The sequence below is a fragment of the Malaclemys terrapin genome, chromosome 2, assembly GCF_027887155.1.
Source record: "Malaclemys terrapin pileata isolate rMalTer1 chromosome 2, rMalTer1.hap1, whole genome shotgun sequence".
Lineage (NCBI taxonomy): Eukaryota > Metazoa > Chordata > Testudines > Emydidae > Malaclemys > Malaclemys terrapin.
In genome coordinates, this window is record NC_071506.1 from 36,177,465 (window position 1) to 36,197,123 (window position 19,659).

Here is a 19,659-nt window from a genome sequence, read left to right on the forward strand (position 1 = left end):
TCAACCACTGGATCTTGTTATACCTTTGTCTGCTAGATAGAAGACCCATTATCAAAATTTCTGATCCTCACAAAGGCATTTATAACTTGTGATCAAGTCACCCCTTAACCTTCCCTTTGTTAATATAAGCCACACAGTGAAAAATTCAAGGAATTCTATCTGGCATGTTTTCCAATCCTGTAACCATTCTTGAGGCTCTCCTCTAAACCCTCTACAATTTTTCAACATCTCTCTTGAATAGTGGGCACCAGATGTAATCACAGTATTCCAATAGCAGTTGCACAAGCACCAGACAGAGATAACCGCCCTGATCTTATCCTGTTTATACATCCCAAGAAACCCATTAGCATTGGGAGCTCACATTCAGCTGATTATCCACCATGACCGCTACATTCTTTTCAGAGTCACTGCTTCTCAGGATAGAGTACCCTATCCTCTAAGTGCGGCCTTCATTCTTTTTTCCTAGATTGTTCCTATTGCTGGTGGCCACCTGAAAAGTGGTATCACTTGTGACGCTAACCACAGAATACTGTGCATTTGTTTTTGGATTATGAGCTTTACAGTAGCCCCTCAGAATTATGAACACCAGTGTTATGAACTGACCAGTCAATCACACACCTCATTTGGAACCAAAGTACACAATCAAGCAGCAGCACAGTCACAAACACGCCCCCCCCCACCCACCCACACACAAATACAGTGCAGTACAGTGTTAAACAAACTACTAAAAAAATAAAGGGAAAACAGCATTTTCTTCTGCATAGTGAAGTTTCAAAGCTGTATTAAGTCAATGTTCAGTTGTAAACTTTTGAAAGAACAGTTTAGTCTGTTTTCATAGTGATTTAAGAAGGGGGAGGGGAAATCTTTAGGGCCCAATTCTGTATCAGTTTATTACTAGGCTTTGCTATGTCACCCGTCACAGTATACAAACTCCTCACATATATTAATGAACTTAGCCATACAACTCTGTTGCAAAGTAGGGAAGTGGCATGCCCATTCACAGATGGTGAACTAAGGCAGAGCACCTTCACATCTTCTCTTTTGGGAGAAAGGTCTGAAGAAAGAAAGAATACCACCATGGAATATACCCCACACCACCCTGTCAAAGGAGTGGATAAGACAAAGGGGAAGGTAGAGCCACCTGTGCAAAGGCCCTGTGCCTCAGCACTAGCTTTGCCCCCCCCTGCCCCCCGCACACCTCCCCAGCTCCAGTGAAACTATACAAGAAACTTCCTCTCCCCCTCTAGATGGCCATGGAAAAGGTCAAGGGGGGCTATATAGATAAGGTAATATAGCCTGTGGCTCTATCATCTGTACCACAGATTTTTCACAAAGCCAGAAAGAGAAAGATATGCACCCTTGGACCACCCCATTTCTCCCCACTGGCCTGCCAAGTCCCCATTCATTATTCCGAAGCAGGACCCTGCGTGGAGGCCTCCACAAGGCCAAAAGCAATGAGAGAAAACAAAATGGTGCAAACAGGATCGTTTTCATGGAAGTGGTGGTGGTGGTGGGGACAAAGACAAGTTCCTGCAGAATTCAAGCTTTAATTTAAAAATAATTGGTTTCTACCTCTTATGGTTGCAAAGATAACCATTCAAGCATTAACTTATGCACAACTCCAAGGCCTCTGCCACTATACAGAACTGCCCCCAAGCAGCAGCAGAATTAACCTTAAACAACTCTGGTCAGTTTCACTGCTGCCATGCAGAACTATTGGCAGCTGTTGAGGAACTGGGACTCTGCTGCTCTATCCTTCTTCCAGCATCCATTATAGCGTCTTCATCAGAGAAAAGCTCCAGAGCCTAGCACCAGTAAGGAATTGACATGATTGGGCAGCAGTGGAACTGACAAAAGGCTCAACCTAGCAGTGAAACTGACCAGAAGCTGGAGGATGGTCATGGTCTCAAATTTACTGGAAAAAACAAAGGAGCTTTTTCTTCCCACCTTATTGCTTCAGTTACTCAATCCCTCAGCCTGCCTGCTGGTAGCATCCATTATCGGGTCCTCAGCCCCTGATAAAAGTGCTTGAGTTTTTCCTTGTGCCCCCTCTGCCACCTTCATCTTTTGCATTAGCCTCTGGCAAGTACATGTCTGGTAAGTATTTCAAGCCCTGTATTAGGAGGGTTTTTCCCTCCCGTTAAGCCATTATTAAAACAGGTTTGAAACTTGTTTTACAAGTCTCTCAACAAGAACTTTCCTGCTACTATCAACTGTTTTTCTGCAGATGGCAAGCTCCCAGAAAAACTAAGTGTGTTATAAGTTTTCAGAAAATTTATTTGGGTATACGAAGTGCTTCTTTTCATCAACTCTCAAAACAGATGCAAGTTTTTTGTTTTGTTTTGTTTTTTTAATATAAAGTTCAGTCAGGACACATCAGGAAACAAACAATGGGAAGTAGGATGAGACTATGTGCTCAGTTTCCTTGATGCAGAGCACATAGAGCAGCTTCTTGGGAGGGGTGGGAAAAGCAACTTCAAGCCACTTTTATACCCTTTGGATTCTGGGCTGATCAAGGTTCTACTTGCCACTGGACATGATTTAGGTATTTCAGCGAGTTGCTCTAAGTTCTGACAACCCTGGCTGTGCAACCCAGAGAGGCCCAGAACAGCCACAGTAATATGTGCTATTGTCTCCTACTGGCATGCCCATGCCTTCCTCAGGCACCCTTCCTTGCACACCTTCTACATAGAGGCTTGCAATGGTCTGCAAGAGACAGCCTACAGCTGTCATACACCCTATCTGCACATCCAGGAGTCTGCAAGAGGGTGGAGAAGCACTTCCTAGGTGTTCAAATGGGCAGTTAGTTGTTTTACATTACCTACCTTCCCTTCCAAGCATTACAGGATGGCAGAAAGATTTATCTGTTTACAAATCATTCCTTTCCAATTGCTCCCAGTTATATTACTCGAATGCAACAAATATTACAAAACAGGGAGGGGCAACTTACCTTCATTTGGCCAGCAGCAGTGTTCTGGTCATAATGTCCCATCATATTTGGAAAAAATGTCATATTGTATGTCATTCCTGTACACCTGGAAACAGTAATTGGTTCACAGGTGAACAGACTGTGCCCTTGTATCAGGGTTAAGATTAAACTGTAAATCACAAAAAACACAAATATTCCCATTTTTGTCAAGATTTCTGATTTTAGCACATAGTTTTGGTCAGTGGTTACAGAGATTGTTTTTTCATAAGGAAATCAATCTTTGTCCATCTTCTTCTGGAAGAAGAAAAGATGAAGAGCACTGAAAAACTGATCAAGCTCCTTGCTTCTCATGGGACTTTCCCATTCTGTACAATCCTGATTCCTTGAAAAATCTCTCTCCTTATTTGTGAACTGTAAAAACAAAAAGACATAGCACCTCAGCTGTAACTATCTGTACAAAGGCCAGTAAATGACATTAAACAGCAGACTTTCCAGCGGAGAAAACAGGTTTCTATAAATCTGTAAAATGAAAAGACAACTTTTCCCAGGCCTCACTCTCCTCTCACTTGATACTGGTGTAAATGAGGAGTAACGCCACCAAATCACAGAAATGTAGGGCTAGAAGCAGGGGCAGCGAGTTGTATGGGCCTGTGGTGCCCAGGATCCAACAATATTCAGGGTCCAGGGGCCCAGCTCCACCAATATTGGGGCCGAGTCTCTCCTCTGCCTGCCACCCGCCCCCCAACCTCCCCCAAGTGTCCCCCAGCCCCCACTTGCTACCCCCCTTTCTCACCCCCCCCCCCCCACTCTGCTCTGCCTCAGCCAGCTCTGGGCATCAACTGTTCCCACAGGGTCCTAGTGCCCCCCATCCACTACTGGCAGGGCAGACTGCCCTTACCCTGCCCTTCTGCCTTGGACCCTTCCCTTTTCTGGCAGATCCCTACACCTAAAGTGACCAGATGTCCCGATTTTATAGGGACAATCCCGATTTTTGGGTCTTTTCCTTATATAGGCTCCTATTACCCCCCCCCACCCCATCCCGATTTTTCACACTTGCTGTCTGGTCACCCTACCTACACCAGCACAGCACACCCCCCACCCACAGTCACCGCTCTGCCCCACGCTGGGCAAGGGGCAGCCCCATCCCCCACCCCCAGTGAGACTACAGTGAGGGGCAGCAGCAGGGGAGGAGGCGCACATGTGATGGAAGCCTCCTCCCCCCCCCCCCCCCCCCCCCCGGCATCCACCACAGGGGAGGCGAGGGGGCTTCCTGGACCTGAGAGGGGCCCTAGGAGCACGTGCAGTGACGATGGTGCAGGGTGAGTGTGCTATGGGCAGAGGAGAGGGGGCCCCTCCCCCAGAGCTCGCTGCTGCCGGCAGGGAGAAGGCTGGGGGGAGTCCTCTCCTGCCCCAGCCCCAGGGCAGCCTGCCTGCACCCCAAACTCATCCCCAGCCATGCCCCACCCCAGAGCCCACACCCCCTTACCTCCCTGCACCCCAACCCTCTGCCCTAGTCCAGAGCCTCACCAATACCCCAAACCCCTCATCCCCAGACAGAGCCTTCAACCCCCTGCACCCTTACCCTCTGCCCTAGCCCCTCCCACACCCCAAACCCCTCATCCCCAGCCCTCACCCCTGCACCCCCTCCCATCCCCAAACTCCCTCCCAGAGCCTGCACCCATCACCCCCTCCTATACCCCCTCCTCAGAGTCTGCACCCAAACTCAGTCTCAGAGGCTGCACCCCCACCCCTTCCCACACACCTCTTCTGCCCCCAAACTCCTTCCCAGAGCCTGCACCCCAGTCCTGTGCACAACCTCCCAGAGCCTGCACCCAAACTCCATCCCAGAGCCTGAACCCCAGACCCCTCCCCCACCCAAACACCCTCCCCAAGCCTAACCTCTCACCCCTTCTGCATCCAAACTCCCACCCATAGCCTGCACCCCTCCCCAGCCTAGGGCCCATACCCGAGACCTCCTTCTCCCACCCAAACTCCCTCCCAGAGCCTTAGGCAGGTGGAGGGCAGAGTTGGGGGGAGGGAGGGGAGCAGGTTCTGGGCACCACCAAAATTTCTACAATCCTGCCACCCCTGGCTGGAAGATGGACCTCAAGAAGTCATCAAGTCCAGCCCCAATGCTGTGGCAGGACTAAATCAAGCTGCTAAATCATCCCTGACAAAAAGTGTTTGTCTCCCTTTCTTTTGTCAACACTATGAGGTTTTTTTAATCTTTCACAATGGGTCAGGTTTGCTAAATCGGAGGTCGACAGCCATCAATGTTAGCTGAGTGGGGAGGTCAGGCGGCAGATGAAGCTTCACTCACACCCGGTACCTGTCCAATGGCTAAGCAGGCCAGGGGGCTTCCCAGGCGAGGAATGAATGTCCCCCACCTCACGCAGCCGCTTAGGTTACAGCGGGGAATAGGTTCAGCAGACAGGCGTCCCGGCGCGGGCTCTCCACTCTCACCGCTCCGCGCTTCTCCCGGGCCTGGCCGCCGGGACTAGCCGAGTGTAACCCCCCCGCGATCGGCTCGCTGCGGCGCGGCACAGCTCAGCTCCCGCCTTACCCCGGAGCTACAGCCGCGGCCTCCGCCCGGCGCCGGCACTTGGTTTCCAGCCCCTCCCTGGGAAGCGGCGCCTGGGGCGGGGCCAAGGAACTTGCTCCATGTCCCCGCTTCAGGCTGCCCCGGCCGGCATGGACACGGCTCCGCCCGGAGACACGGCACAACCCCCCCAAGCGGTTCGGGGATCCCAGGCCCCTCAGGCGGCCTCCCCCGGGCCCCACCCCGTCACCACCGCTCGCGCTCGGGAGGCGTGACGCAGCGTTGCGGGGGAGGGGCCACCCTCCCCGATACATACCCGTCCTCGCACCCTCCCTGCTGCCCCCGCCCCGGGAAACAAGCGGCGCGGCTGGGCGGCTCAGCCCTTAAGGGTGCAGACGCCCGTTCTTCACCTCAGCCACGCGGGGCGGGAGAAAGGCGGCGACGGCTCCTCCTTCCCGCTCCAATGGCCGCTCCGCTCCGGCTGCGATTCCTGCGAAGCACCAACAGGACGTGGCGTCTCAACACCTGGCTGCCGAATCGCGCGATATTTGAAAGCCGGCGGGCAGGAGAGTGAGGGGGCGGTGCCCGCACCGGCACGCGGCACGCACAGCCAGCCGCGAGGCGGCCCGCCCCGCCCACCTCCCAGTTGTTTGCGATAGGGCCTGTCGCGAGCCGCTGCCCGTCAGCGCCAGGCAGGCCCACCTCATCCCCAAGGCGGGGCATTGGGAAGGAGGGGGCCCGTACTGGGCCTGGATACCTGGGAACCAGCGATGCACAGGGATGGTTTAAACCTATAATTGTTGAACTGGTGCAGGCTCCCATGTGAACACTGCAATCGGGTGTGAGGATGGCTTACTGCCCTGTAGTTCAGTTAAACCTGCCCCTAGGCTACCCAGAAATGAGCCACGCTTTAACTGAACTAAGCATGGCAACAATCTTTTGTACTGGTTTAATTGCCCACTAAATTATACCAGTGCAACTTTTTCGGGGCAATAAACCCTAATATTGGAAATCAGGATCCTGGGTTCCATTTCCTCGCGTGACACTGATCCTTTGCATGGCTTTGGGCAAATCACATAACCACTTGTTGCATTTGTAAAATGGGGATAAAAATACCTTACAAATGTTTTGTGAAGCTTGCTTCGTTTGCATACCGAAATTGCATTAAGACATCAAATAAAGGGGCTTGAAAGAAGATCATTACCAAGTGGAGTGTGATGCTGCTAACTGAGAAAAAGAAAAGGTGCTCATAGGGTGACCAAATGTCCCGATTTTATAGGGACAGTTCCGATATTTGGGGTTTTGTTTTATATAGGCACCTATTACCCCCCCATCCCCGTCCTGATTTTCACACTTGCTGTCTGGTCACCCTAGGTGCTCATGTCATGTCAGTCTTTTGTGAGTCAGTTCAGGATACTGCACTGAACACATGTAAAATAATTTTTAAGTGTCACATGAGTACAGGAAATTTCCTAACTGCAAAGTGTTCTCTCCCTCAGAAGGTTTTTCATGCCTATATGAAAATGGAAAAAAGAATTATTTGCCCATATACTGCATGTGCAACTCTGTGTCCTGGAACAGTATATGCCAGGGGTCAGCAACCTTTCAAAAGTGCTGTGCCAAGTCTTCATTTATTCACTCTGATTTAAGTACTTGTGGCACCTTAGAGACTAACAAATTTATTAGAGCATAAGCTTTCGTGGACTACAGCCCACTTCTTCGGATGCATATAGATGCATATGCATCCGAAGAAGTGGGCTGTAGTCCACGAAAGCTTATGCTCTAATAAATTTGTTAGTCTCTAAGGTGCCACAAGTACTCCTGTTCTTCTTTTTGCGGATACAGACTAACACGGCTGTTACTCTGAAATCTGATTTAAGGTTTCGCGTGCCAGTAATACATTTTAATGTTTTTAGAAGGTCTCTTTCTATAAATCTATGATATATAACTGTTGGTGTCACTAGGCATACTAGGTAACTCGGGAGGGTGGAAGGCCACTAAGTGTCAATGAAGCCTTCCTGCACTAGGCCTATATGAACCAAACTTCTTCCATGTTTAAACTCTAATCAACCTCAAAAGCCAGGTGCAATTGGAATATGTAAGCAACCAGTTATCTGTGTGCAACCCCCTGCTCACACCGGTATCAAGCGGTAATAATGAGGCCTGCATGTTTCTGGCTGAAAGGAAAAAGGACAAGATAACGGTTTAAAGAAGTTACTAACAAGCTAGGCTTATAGCTGCCAAGAATGACTTAACTGCTTAAATGTAATCATTATTTGCTTGATAACTGTTACCAGGGAAGGGAGGGGTAGAAGGGGGGGAAGGGAGGGGTAGAAGGGGGGGAGTGAGGCTTAACTGCAAAATGTATAAAAGAAGAAAAACTGTTCGTGTTAGTGTGCTTGATTTGAGACTTGCCAGTCTCCTTGCACTGCTTTGGGATCCCAAATGAACTTTGTTTCTCCACCCCTGGTGTGTTTATTGGCGCGAAGCACACCAGGCAACGAACCCCGCTGTTGCTGTCCTCGGGCATTCTGTGCCGGCAACATAACTAAACTATTGTTGTATGTAAAGTAAATACGGTTTTTAAAATGTTTAAGAAGCTTCATTTAAAATTAAAGTGCAGAGCCCCCGGACCAGTAGCCAGGATCCAGGCAGTGTGAGTGCCACTGAAAATCAGCTTGTGTGTCACCTTTGGCACATGTGCCATAGGTTGCCTACCCCTGGTATATGCAATGAAATGTTAGAGAAGTGTGTCCCTGCCCCAAACAACTTACAATATGAAAGACCATGTATACAATTTTAAAGCTGAATTAGACTCCAGTCCTGCAAAGTCTTATGCACACGTTTAACTTTATGCACCATGAGTAGTCCCATTCCAGTGCATGAGTTTACTCTCAGCACGTAAAATTAAGTATGTGCATAAGTCTTTGCAGGATCAGAGCCTTAGATATTAGCCTGGATCCACAAAGGGACTTAGACATCCAGAAAATCACTGAAATGAACAAAGCCTGAGTTAGGCACCTAGGCTCCCAATACATGGCAAGAGATAGGCACCTGAGAACAAGATTCACAAAAGCCAGCATGCTAGGCAATGAGCTACCTAAGCTAACTAATAGCAGATGGTGATGACAGGTGTGTGTCCTAAACCCTACCCCTCTCTGGGATTTAGGTGCCTAAATGCAGGTGGAGGGCAGTGTTCCTTCTAATTTTTCGCACCCATGTGCAGAATGAATTTTGTTATGTGCACCAATATGGAGGTGATGTGTGACACACCGGGGGGGAGATAGCTCAGTGGTTTGAGCATTGGTCTGCTAAACCCAGGGTTGTGAGTTCAATCCTTGAGGGGGCCACTTAGGGATCTGGGGCAAAATCAGTACTTGGTCCTGCTAGTGAAGGCAGGGGGCTGGACTTGACTTGACTCAATGACCTTTCATGGTCCCTTCCAGTTCTAGGAGATAGGATATCTCCATTAATTAATTAATGTGGGGGTCGGGCTGAGTGGTTTGGAGTGTGGGAGGGGGCTCAGGGCTTGGGCAGAGGGTTGGAGTGCAGGGGTATGAGTACTCCAGCTGGAGGTGTGGGCCCAGGGATGAGGGACTTGGGGTGCAGGAGGGTGCTCTGGGGCTACAGTGGGAAGAGAGGATTCCCTGCAGCTCTCTCTCCCCACAGCAGCACCTGGGCTTGGGGGGGATAGGCGCCTCTCCCCTGGCTGCAGCAGCTTTGGGACGGGCTGGGTTCAGGGAGGGGTACCCTGCGACAGGTTCAGGTGGGCCACCACAGCTGGGTTCAGGCAGGACTGCCCAGGCCACACTGTGCTTCCTGGCTGGGTCCAGGCTTCGCTGCTCCAGCCGCATCTGGGTCTGGGCTACACCGCACTGCCCTGGCCGGGTCCGGCCCGCACCACGTAGGGGTGCCCTGGTTGTGGCAGGTCTGGGCCGGAGCATAGTTGAGGCCAGGGGGCTGCCCTGGCCGTTGGAGGCCGGGCTAGGTTGGGGCCGGGTGCCCCTCCCCTGGCCACAGCAGGTCCCAGGTGGGTTTCCTATGAGATGGTGTCCCTAACCTCTGTTCTGTAATCCAATGATTACCTGTTCTGTTCATTCCCTCTGGGGCACCTGGCATTGGCCACTCTCAGAAGAAAGGATACTGGGCTAAATAGACCTTTGGTCTGATCCAGTATGGCTGTTCTTATGTTCTTATCCCATTGAATTAAGTTGCAGTTGTGAGCATACAACACTTCTGCAAACCAAGCCCAGGTGTGCCAAGTTGAACACAGAAATGTGTAACACAGTCAGTGGCCACCCATGAAAAGTTCAGTGAGTTAAGTGATTTTCCCAGTATCACAGAGGAACTCTGGCAAGGGCAGGGACAGAATCCAGTTCTCAAGATTTACTTTCAAGTGTCTAAAGCATGAGACCATTTCTTACCTTCCTGCAGTCTCCTGCTTCACCACTACACACCTTTCAGGTTCTGAAACAAATGAGGCTAGGGCCCTACAAACAACAGCCTCATTCCCTATACAACCCTGACTCATTTCCTGAGCACTGTCCATTCTGTACACTGAAAGAGGCAGGGCTCCTGTAGAAAAAAGAGTATGTAATCATGAAATTAATGATTATCATAATACATATACGCAAAGGGACCAAATTAAGGTTGTACAGGCAACCTTAATTTTGGCATTTCCTGAAGGCAGGTGTACACTTAAAATGCTGGAGCGATGCAGCTGCACTGCTGGAGCACTTCCTTGAAGACATTTCTCCCATTGACATAGATAATCCACCTCCATGAGAGGCAGTAGCTATGTCGACGAGAGAAGACAGCACTGTCTACAGTGGGGTTAGGTTGGTATAACTGTGTCACTCAGGAATGTGGATTTTTCACACTCCTAAGTGACGTATTTATACCGATATACGTTGATAGTGTAGACCTGGCCTAACTTTTAGTGCTGGGATTTGTAACTGTAACATTCTTTTAATGTAACTTTTCTGTGTGTAATATCCTACGGTGTTTGTTTTTTTAAATCAAACTAGAACAAATTCCATCATGTGCAGCCATATTGATATCCATTAGCAGGGTTGGAATATTTAGGTTTAACAGCACACACCTTTGCCATTTGAGCTAACAAAATAACTGACAGCAGTAATAGTTTGTTATCCTCAGTGGACCAGCCACTAGAGATATCCGAGATTCAAGTTTGATAGTGGATTCTATAGATGACAACAGAGGAATGTTGTGACGCCTGGCCAGAAAGGATTAAACATCCTGCAGGATAAATGACTCAGATTCAACCCTTAAAGACATATGGGGAGATAATGTTTGTGATTTTATATATTTACATATATATTTGTAGTAGTTTACAATGTAATCAACAGTCCCTGTCTATGCTGTATTCTGTTAATTCAGAGATCAAAAGAACATCATAACATTTAAATGAACTATAAACAAGGATGTGGCTGTATTCATCTTTCTTCAAAATGTATATCTATGAATGGTGGAAAAACAGACAATTGCCTTATGTTAATTCGTGTAGCTAAGTACCGGTGATGGACCTACTTCAAAGTCGACTTGATAACCTATTGTAAGCCAAGGGACTCCAACTTGTCAAAGAAGGTTTGAAATTGTATAAAAGATCCTTGGGTCCTGATCCTGTCATCTCAGATCTGCTTGAGGTTTCATGCAGGGGAAACCTAAGGCATCAGGACTGAGATCCCAGTTCTGACCAGACCGCCCTGAAGATAAACACTGGACTATAACCTATGGACTAAATTCTAAAAGAACTCTTTGCAACTACAAAGCTTACTATCTCTGCTATGAATCTGAATCCTAAGATTGACTCATGTCTGTATGTATATTGATCTTTTAACCATACTCTCTCTCTTTTTTTTTTTTTAATACATTTTGGTTTAGTTAATGACTGACTGTAAGCATATATTTGGGTAAGATCTGAAATATTAATTAACCTGGGAGAACCTTTTCTTTTATATGATGAAAAAGATTTTCAGTAATCTTCATCATTCTTGACTTGGGTATCTGGGTGAAGGCTGAGGCTGGGTTACTTTAAGGGAACTGTGTTTTGGACTTCTGAATAACCAGTAAGGTATAATAGAAGCTGTTTAGTGCTGGCTTGGTAAATCTAAGTATTGAAATATCCACCAGCTTTGGGGATTGTCTGCTCTATTCTTTGCAGTTCACCCTAATTGAGTGATGTCAGCTGGCTCCCCCTGGGTAGGGTGACCAGATGTCCCGATTTTATAGGGACAGTCCCGATTTTGGGGTCTTTTTCTAATATAGGCTCCTGTTACCCCCCACCCCCATTCCGATTTTTGACACTTGCTGTCTGGTCACCCTACCCCTGGGCCTCCGGTCACAAATGTAAAGACTGAACAATCCTGCGTTCAATTCCAGGTTCTAGCAAGGAGTGTGCCTAATGTTTGCGGACCCATCCACCTCTGTGCTCTTCTACTCCTGTCCTCTTTGCCTTGTCTCTGTCCCAGTTCTTCTCCCCTACCAGCTCTTATCCCAATCTTCTCTTCCCTGCCCCCCCAAGATCCTTACCCCTTTGCATTCCAGGAAGGGTGCATCCTTCTCCTCCTGGATTCCAACAGCCTCCTGCTGCCTAGGCTCCAGTAGTGGGGTCAGTGAGAGAGAGTCTCCCTGCTCTCTTTTCTGATGCCTGGCTGCCAGGAGAAACAATTGCAGGTCTTGCTCAGCCCCTGTCACCCCATGATGGAGGATGCTCAATCATTTTATGGGCATAGCACATGCTTAGTCTGGCCAGCACACAGAACCTGTGTGGGGATGAAGCATACTCAGTGTCATTGGAATCTTAGGAGAATTTAGCTGCAAAACTCTAACTGGCCTCTTCTAAGAATATGCAAACTCCAGTTTTCAGATGCTTATACCTTGACTGAATGTGGGTAGATTTTCATGGGAACCAATGCAGGCACATCCCTGACAGTACAGCGTCCCCTTGCCAAATGTCAAGTATCTTCTCCAAAGAATGGAGGTGCTAGAGCTTCCCAATGAAACAGATGTACATATTTTTTAACATGGATAAAATGACATATTTTCCCATACTTTCATTCTCTAAACACCTGATCTTTTTTTTTTTTTTGGCTAAAAATTAAAAAAAAAAATATCAGCCTGAGGCATGGAAAAATTCAGCCAAAATGTTTGGTAAAGTTCTAAACAACTGAAAACAGGGTCTTATATTGGAAAATGTTAGGCAAGTTGTTCATCATCATTAAGCATCTCTGCCATCACTGGCTATACTATAGTATTTATATGTAGTGATACATAACTTAGTTGCTATTGTCAGTATGAATAAGGAAGCATATTCTTCACGTCACTATATCACGAGTATATTATCTTGAAATGTCTATATAATTTTTAATAAATTATTTCAGACTAATATTTATAGTACTTTTTTATATTATGACTGATGTCCTAGTGTTGCTTCTTGGGAATGTGTGAATGAGTTAGTGAGGTGGGGCGACTGCCCCACACAAGCAGAAGGGTAAGGCAGCCTTGGAGAGGCTGCACAGAACCCCGCCAGTCAGGAAAGGGCTCATTGGGAGAGTCAATCAGGAGAAGGCTTGCTGGAGTAGCCCATATATAAAGGACTGCTCGGCAGAGCAAAAGGCAGTCTTTCCCTGGAGGGAAAGGGGGAAGGAAGGGTAGTGGAGCAATCGGGGAGCTCTTGGCTGACCATGGCCAGACTGAGGCCCTGAAGCAAGGGCAGGGAAGGTGCTAGAGCTACAGGGGAAGTGGCCCAGGGAAAGTAGGCAGCAGGAATAGGAGGATGGGTAGTAAGTGACTGCCAGTTATAGGGTCCCTGGGCCAGGACCCAGGGTAGCGGGCAGGCCTGCCTCCCCCCTTTATCCCTACTTGGCAGTGAGGAGAGTGGCCTAAATCCAGACTGCAGTTTGGCCCTAAAGCCAGAGGCTAGACTAGAGACTGCAGTTGGCTGCTCAGGCAAGTGGAAGGACTGAGGACCGCTTGTCTCTCAAAAGCAGGGAGACAGTGGGCTGGGGCAGAGCCAGAGGGCCATGTCCTGAAGAGGACACCGTAGTCTGGGAATGACAAGGGTCCAGATGGTCAAGACGATGGAGGAAGTGAAAATAAGGGTGAGTGAGACACTGCTAGTAAAAGGCGCCCTGGTGGTCCAAGAGAGCTAATTCCCAGCACGACCAGCAGGAGGCACTGTGGCAGTGAGTTGGCACTGCTACATTTAGATGTTGTAAAGTTGCTATAACCCTACTGTGACAGGTTCGATTACAGAAACCCCCTTGGAACTGCAATCTGATGTGCTGAGACTACCTCTGAGCCTGTTTTCCCTGCCAGGTTGGGACTTCAGAATCCTGTCTTGTTGAGCCAGACACGCTTGCCTGCTGCAAACACAGACCCAGGTCAGAACCACGTCCCCCAAAGCTGCAGGCTTAACTGAAAACAGCTTAAAAAGTGCTCCTGTCTCTAGCACGCAAACACCCAATTCCCAATGGGATCCAAACCCCAAATAAATCTGTTTTACTCTGTATAAAGCTTATACAGGGTAAACTCATGAATTGTCCGCTCTGTATATGCACAGCTTTTTGCTCCCCCTGGTATTAATTGCTTACTCTGTGTTAATTAATAAGCAAAAGTGATTTTATTAAGTATAAAAAGTAGGATTTAAGTAGTTCCAAGTAATAACAGACAGAACAAAGTAAGTTACCAGCAAAATAAAACAGAACACGCAAGTCTAAGCCTAATACATTTAAGAGACTGAATACAGGTAAATCTCACCCTCAGAGATGTTCCAATAAGCTTTTTTCACAGACTAGACTCCTTTCTAGTCTGGGCCCAATCCTTTCCCCTGGTACAGTCCTTGTTCCAGCTCAGGTGGTAGCTAGGTGATTTCTCATGACTGCAGCCTCCTTTGTTCTGTTCCACACCCTTGTATAGCTTTGGCACAAGGCAGGAACCTTTTGTCTCTCTGGGTTCCCACCCTTCCTTCTATATGGAAAAGCACCAGATTTAAGATGGATTCCAGTACCACGTGACATGTTCACATGTCCTGCGAGACCTGCCAAGCCTTCATTCTTCCTGACCTGACTCACAGGAAGGCTTGCAAGTAAACAGAGCCATTTACAGTCAATTGTCCTAGTTGATAGGAGCCATCAAGATTCCAAACCACCATTAATGGCCCACATTTTGCATAATTACCATAGGACCTCAGAGTTATATTTCATATTTCTAGCTTTAGATTCAAGAATGATACATTTGTACAAATAGGATGACCACACTCAGTAGATTATAAGCTTTGTAATGATACCTTACAAGTGACCTTTTGCATGAAGTATATTCCAGTTACATTATATTCACACTCATTAGCATATTTTTATAAAATCATATGGAGTGCAACATCACACCTACTTTCTGCAGTGTCATGCCCTCTTTTTGTGCTCATGTCATCACTATTTCCATTATTTATAGTGTCTTCAATATTTAACTGGCCAATTGTTTCAATCATTTAACACCCCCATCCTCTCAATATTGTAGTGAAGCACCCCAATTTAGGCCCTGATCCTGAAATTCATTAAACCCATGCAGAGCCCCACTGAAATCAATGGGGCTCCAGGTGGACACAGTGGTTCACTTGTGAAGATCCAGTTGCAGGATCTAGTCCTTAGTAATGTTTTCAATGGCAATTGTCAGAGTAATTTAAAATCCTCTTTTTTAGTGTACTTATACACATATCACAATGGTAGCCGTGTTAGTCTGTATCAGCAAAAACAACGAGGAGTACTTGTCTCTAAGGTGCCACAGGTACTACTCGTTATTTTTGCCTATACACATACTGTACTTGTACATACTTGTAATGGCTTCCCTCATTACCTTCTCAGGTGAATTTTTATATATAATTAACTCTTTTTATGGTCTAAGGCAAGAACATGTAGTTTTTTTTAACCAGGATTCTTGTGTTTCATATAGCATAATCGTCTACCAGAAAGATCAGACCATAAACCATTGTTCTGTCAGGTTATTATATTTAATTTCACCAAAACCTAATAATTTAGAAAACTATTAACAAAGGAGTCAAGATTCTCAGAATCATGATCTAAGAGGTTTGGGTTCTAGCTATTTTAGGCTAAGCTAAGCATGTGAGTAATCTCATCTTCTTTCTGTAGTGACTTTAAGTATGTACTGAAATTTAATGTGCTTAAGTGCTTTGCTGAATAGGACCTAACTACATCAGCCACACCATCTGGGGCTCATTCACCTGCACATCTACCAATGTGATATATGCCATCATATGCCAGCAATGCCTCTCTGCCATGTACATTGGCCAAACCGGACAGTCTTTACGCAAAAGAATATATGGACACAAATCTGACATCAGGAATCATAACATTCAAAAACCAGTAGAAGAACATTTCGATCTCTCTGGTCACTCAATAACAGACCTCAAAGTGGCAATTCTTCAACAAAAAAATCTTCAAAAACAGACTCCAACGTGAAACTGCAGAACTGGAATTAATTTGCAAATGGGATACCATCAGATTAGGCCTGAATAAAGACTGGGAGTGGTTGGGTCATTACAAAACCTAAACTTAATTTCCCCAATACTAATTTCTCCCTACTGTTACTCACACCTTCTTGTCAACTGTCTGTAATGGGCCACCCTCTTACCACTTCAAAAGTTATTTTTCCATCTTTGGTATCCTGCTGTTAATTGATTTATCTCATTAGACTGACCTCACACTTGGTAAAGCAACCCCCATCCTTTCATGTATTTATACCTGCTCCTGTATTTTTTACTTCATCCATCTGATGAAGTGGATTCTAGCCCACGAAAGCTTATGCCCAAATAAATTTGTTAGTCTCTAAGGTGCCACAAGGACTCCTTGTTGTTGTTGTTTTAAATTAGTGTAATGTTTCAGCCAGTGTAATATTGTTGTACATTGCCTCACACACTTATACTAAAACAATTTATGCTACAGAGAGTTTAAGTGAAACAGAGGGCATTACATGGAGGGAGGGATAGCTCAGGGGTTTGAGCATTGGCCTGCTAAACCCAGGGTTGTGAGTTCAATGATTGAGGGGGCTATTTAGGGATCTGGGGCAAAATTGGTACTTAGTCCTGCTAATGAAGGCAGGGGACTGGACTCAATAAACCTTTCAAGGTCCATTCCAGTTCTTTGAGATAGGTATGTCTCCATATATTATTATGCACTGGGGAGGAGCTGTAATAGTCACACTAGTTCCAAGGACCAGCACAAAGTTCTCAAGATAGGACTTAAGTGAGCTTTAAGTGGGTGTATAGACCTTGTGTTTGCCTTCTACATAATATCAAATTTCATCCTAGGCAGTAGTAAAAATTGCATAACTGTATTTTTCCACTGATGTACTGTACTAAAACCTGGAATAATTTACTTTGGCTATTACAGATTTACCAATTAAATACATTTTATTGTTGGCTAATTCATTTATGTGTCATAATGTTTTTGTTATACTGTTGAGACACTGTTCGTAATTTTATTCATTTAAAAACAGCAAGCATTATAAAATAACCAGTAGGTGTCACCAGTAAATCCTGATGTGAGACTTCAAACTAAAAAAAATATAATCATGCTTGTCTTTTTTTTTCCAAATACATTTTTGAAAATACAAGAAGAAAGTACAGTGTTAAGACCATTTACTTTAACTAGGATACAAAAATAGTCCACAAAAACATTTCAGTTTATAAATAAAACATTTCCCTCCCAAGACCTGATAGTGAGTAGAAGCTCTACTACTTTAATCCAGCTGCTGGGAATTTGTGTCAATTGCATAGAGAAATCTTGAAACATATTTGAAACAAGCAAAGCAAAACCCAAGACAGTTATGTAGTCCTAAAAGAATGCCTTAGTATTTTGTGTTCTATTAACAAATATTTCATATGTTGATTAATATCTGCAGGATTGTGTGATTCTCCTGGGCAGTAGTAGAGCTGTAATGTCTGCCACAGCATTTAGCAAGAGAGAAAATCTAACATACATACATATGTTACTGATCATTGGATATAGGGTTTGACTGATTTTTATCCCTGTGCTTCTGAAATTGACTAGGGGGATGCTAAGGCAATATTACATAATCTCTATTATGCCCCCCATTTCCCTGCACCTCAATTTACCTACTGCACAGGCACCAGCTTCCTCCTTTCCCCAGGAATGCTCAACCCCTGCTTTGCCCCAGGCCTCACCCCATTCCACCCCTTCTCCCAAAGCCCCACCTCCTGCCTCTTTCCGCCATAGCCTCACCTCTTCCCGCCCACACTCCTCCCCCTCCAAGCGCCTCCTGCACGCTGCTGAACAGCTGATGTGCAGCAGGCGGGAGGCGCTTGGAGGGAGGAGGAGTTGATGGGGAGGGCGCCGCTGGCGGGTGGGAGGCACTCCGCACCTTTGCCAAGTCCAACCATCATAAGGGGAATTAGGCAAGGTGCACACACCCCCACCCACCCCCCACCTGAGTTTCATACAGGAGGTGTTCTCCCAAGCGGAGCTCTTTACTGCTCACCGTTAGTGTGGAATGTGAGTTCTATAGAGAAGTGCTTCTCTCAGCTTATGTCCCTGGGGCAGGGAGTCAGTGTTTTGTTTACAAACAGAGGCAGGGTGATTAAAATAAGAAAAGGCTGGTAATTAAATTAAGGATCTGGAAGTCCTTAGATGAACCTTTAAAATAGGAATTCCTCTGCCGGGGTGCAGTTGAAGAGAGAACGCAGGGGACTCAGAAGAAATACAGCTAAGCCTTCTGAGCCAACAAAACGTTCAGAAAAGAGGAAGATGTGAGGGGCATAAGTGAAAAGAAGGGGCCAAAACCCAGGGAAGGGATAGCATGGTATAGAGAGTATCAGGGGGTAGCCTGCATCTGTAATTTTCACTCCATGCATCTGAAGAAGTGAGGTTTTTTTACCCACGAAAGCTTATGCCCAAATAAATCTGTTAGTCTTTAAGGTGCCACAGGACTCCTTGTTGTTTTCATGGTATAGAGAAGTTCCCACTCTACCTCTGGTACTTATGTGGCCTCATCACTGTAGTATTTGAGCGCCTCACAACACAGCCCCTTGGTGAGGTAGAGCAGTGCTGTTATCCTTACTGTACAGATGGGGCACCGAGGCACAGAGGAACTAAGGGTACGTCCAGACTACCCGCCGTATCGACGGGTAGCGATTGATTTATCGGGGATCGATATATCGTGTCTCATTGAGATGCGATATATTGATCCCTGAACACGCTCCCTGTCGACTCCGGAACTCCACCGGAGCGAGCGGTGGTAGTTGAGTCGACGGGGGAGCCGCAGCCGTCGATCCCACGCCGTGAGGACGGGAAGTAAGTTGGAATAAGATACGTCGACTTCAGCTACGGTATTCCCATAGCTGAAGTTGTGTATCTTACATTGACACCCCTCCCCAGTGTACACCAGGCCTAAGGCTTTCAAAGGCATTTAGGCACCTAGTGGGATTTTCAAAAGCACCTAGAAGGTTAGGTGCTTTGTAAACCCCACTAGATGCCTAGCTACATCTTTGGATGCCTAAAAACCTTTGAAACTCTGACCTCAGGGACACACAGGAAGTCCATGGGGGGGGGGGGGGAAGGGGGAAGAGTAGAACCCGGGTCTCTCAAGGCTAGCTCCCTATCCAGAGGGCTAGCCTTTCTCTCTGCTGCATGCTGCAAAAAAGAGGCCTCTAATGGATGGGAGCAAAACCAAGAAGCCCAGTTCTCAGACTCCAGCACATGGTCCCAGATGATTGGGAACAATGTAATGGTTGACAGTATCAAAAGCAGCACAGAGATCAGGTAGGATGAAGAAAGAAAGAGACTGAGAGTCAGATGAGAGGAGAGCACTTAACTGTGGGAAGCGGCGCGGGCCGAAGGATTTGCTGGCCGCGGCTTCCCGCCGCCCCCATTGGCCTGGAGCGGCGAGCTGCGGCCAGTGGGAGCCACGATTGGCCGAACCTGCAGATGCGGCAGATAAACAAACTGGCCTGGCCCGCCAGGGTGCTTACCCTGGTGAGCTGTGTGCCAGAGGTTGCCAACCCTTGCACTAAAGGGAATTGAGTTAGCGTGCTAAAAATAACAGAGTGTACATTGCAGCCCAGGCTGCAACATGGAGTCTAAAGCCCAACCTACCCCATATAGTATGATGAGTGCATTCCCAATGGACAGTGCCTAAG

At 46.9% G+C, this 19,659-nt stretch overlaps 1 protein-coding gene across 5 annotated transcripts in view; it reads right to left on the minus strand.

The window, feature by feature from the left end:
- Window positions 1-6,020, minus strand: part of FZD6 (frizzled class receptor 6) — a 47,115-nt gene extending 41,095 nt beyond the window's left edge. Inside the window, exons 1-2 of one of the 5 annotated variants that reach the window (XM_054017873.1) lie at window positions 5,879-6,015; window positions 2,951-3,340 (exon numbers count right to left, since the gene is read on the minus strand). In XM_054017873.1, the coding sequence (XP_053873848.1) occupies window positions 2,951-3,130 (180 nt within the window). In that variant the 5' untranslated portion in view covers window positions 3,131-3,340; window positions 5,879-6,015. Of the gene's footprint in view, window positions 1-2,950; window positions 3,341-5,258; window positions 5,678-5,784; window positions 5,853-5,878 lie in introns of those variants that run through there. The other 4 variants (XM_054017875.1, XM_054017876.1, XM_054017874.1 and 1 more) reach the window with 4 other exon arrangements.
- Between the last annotated feature and the right edge of the window lie 13,639 nt (window positions 6,021-19,659).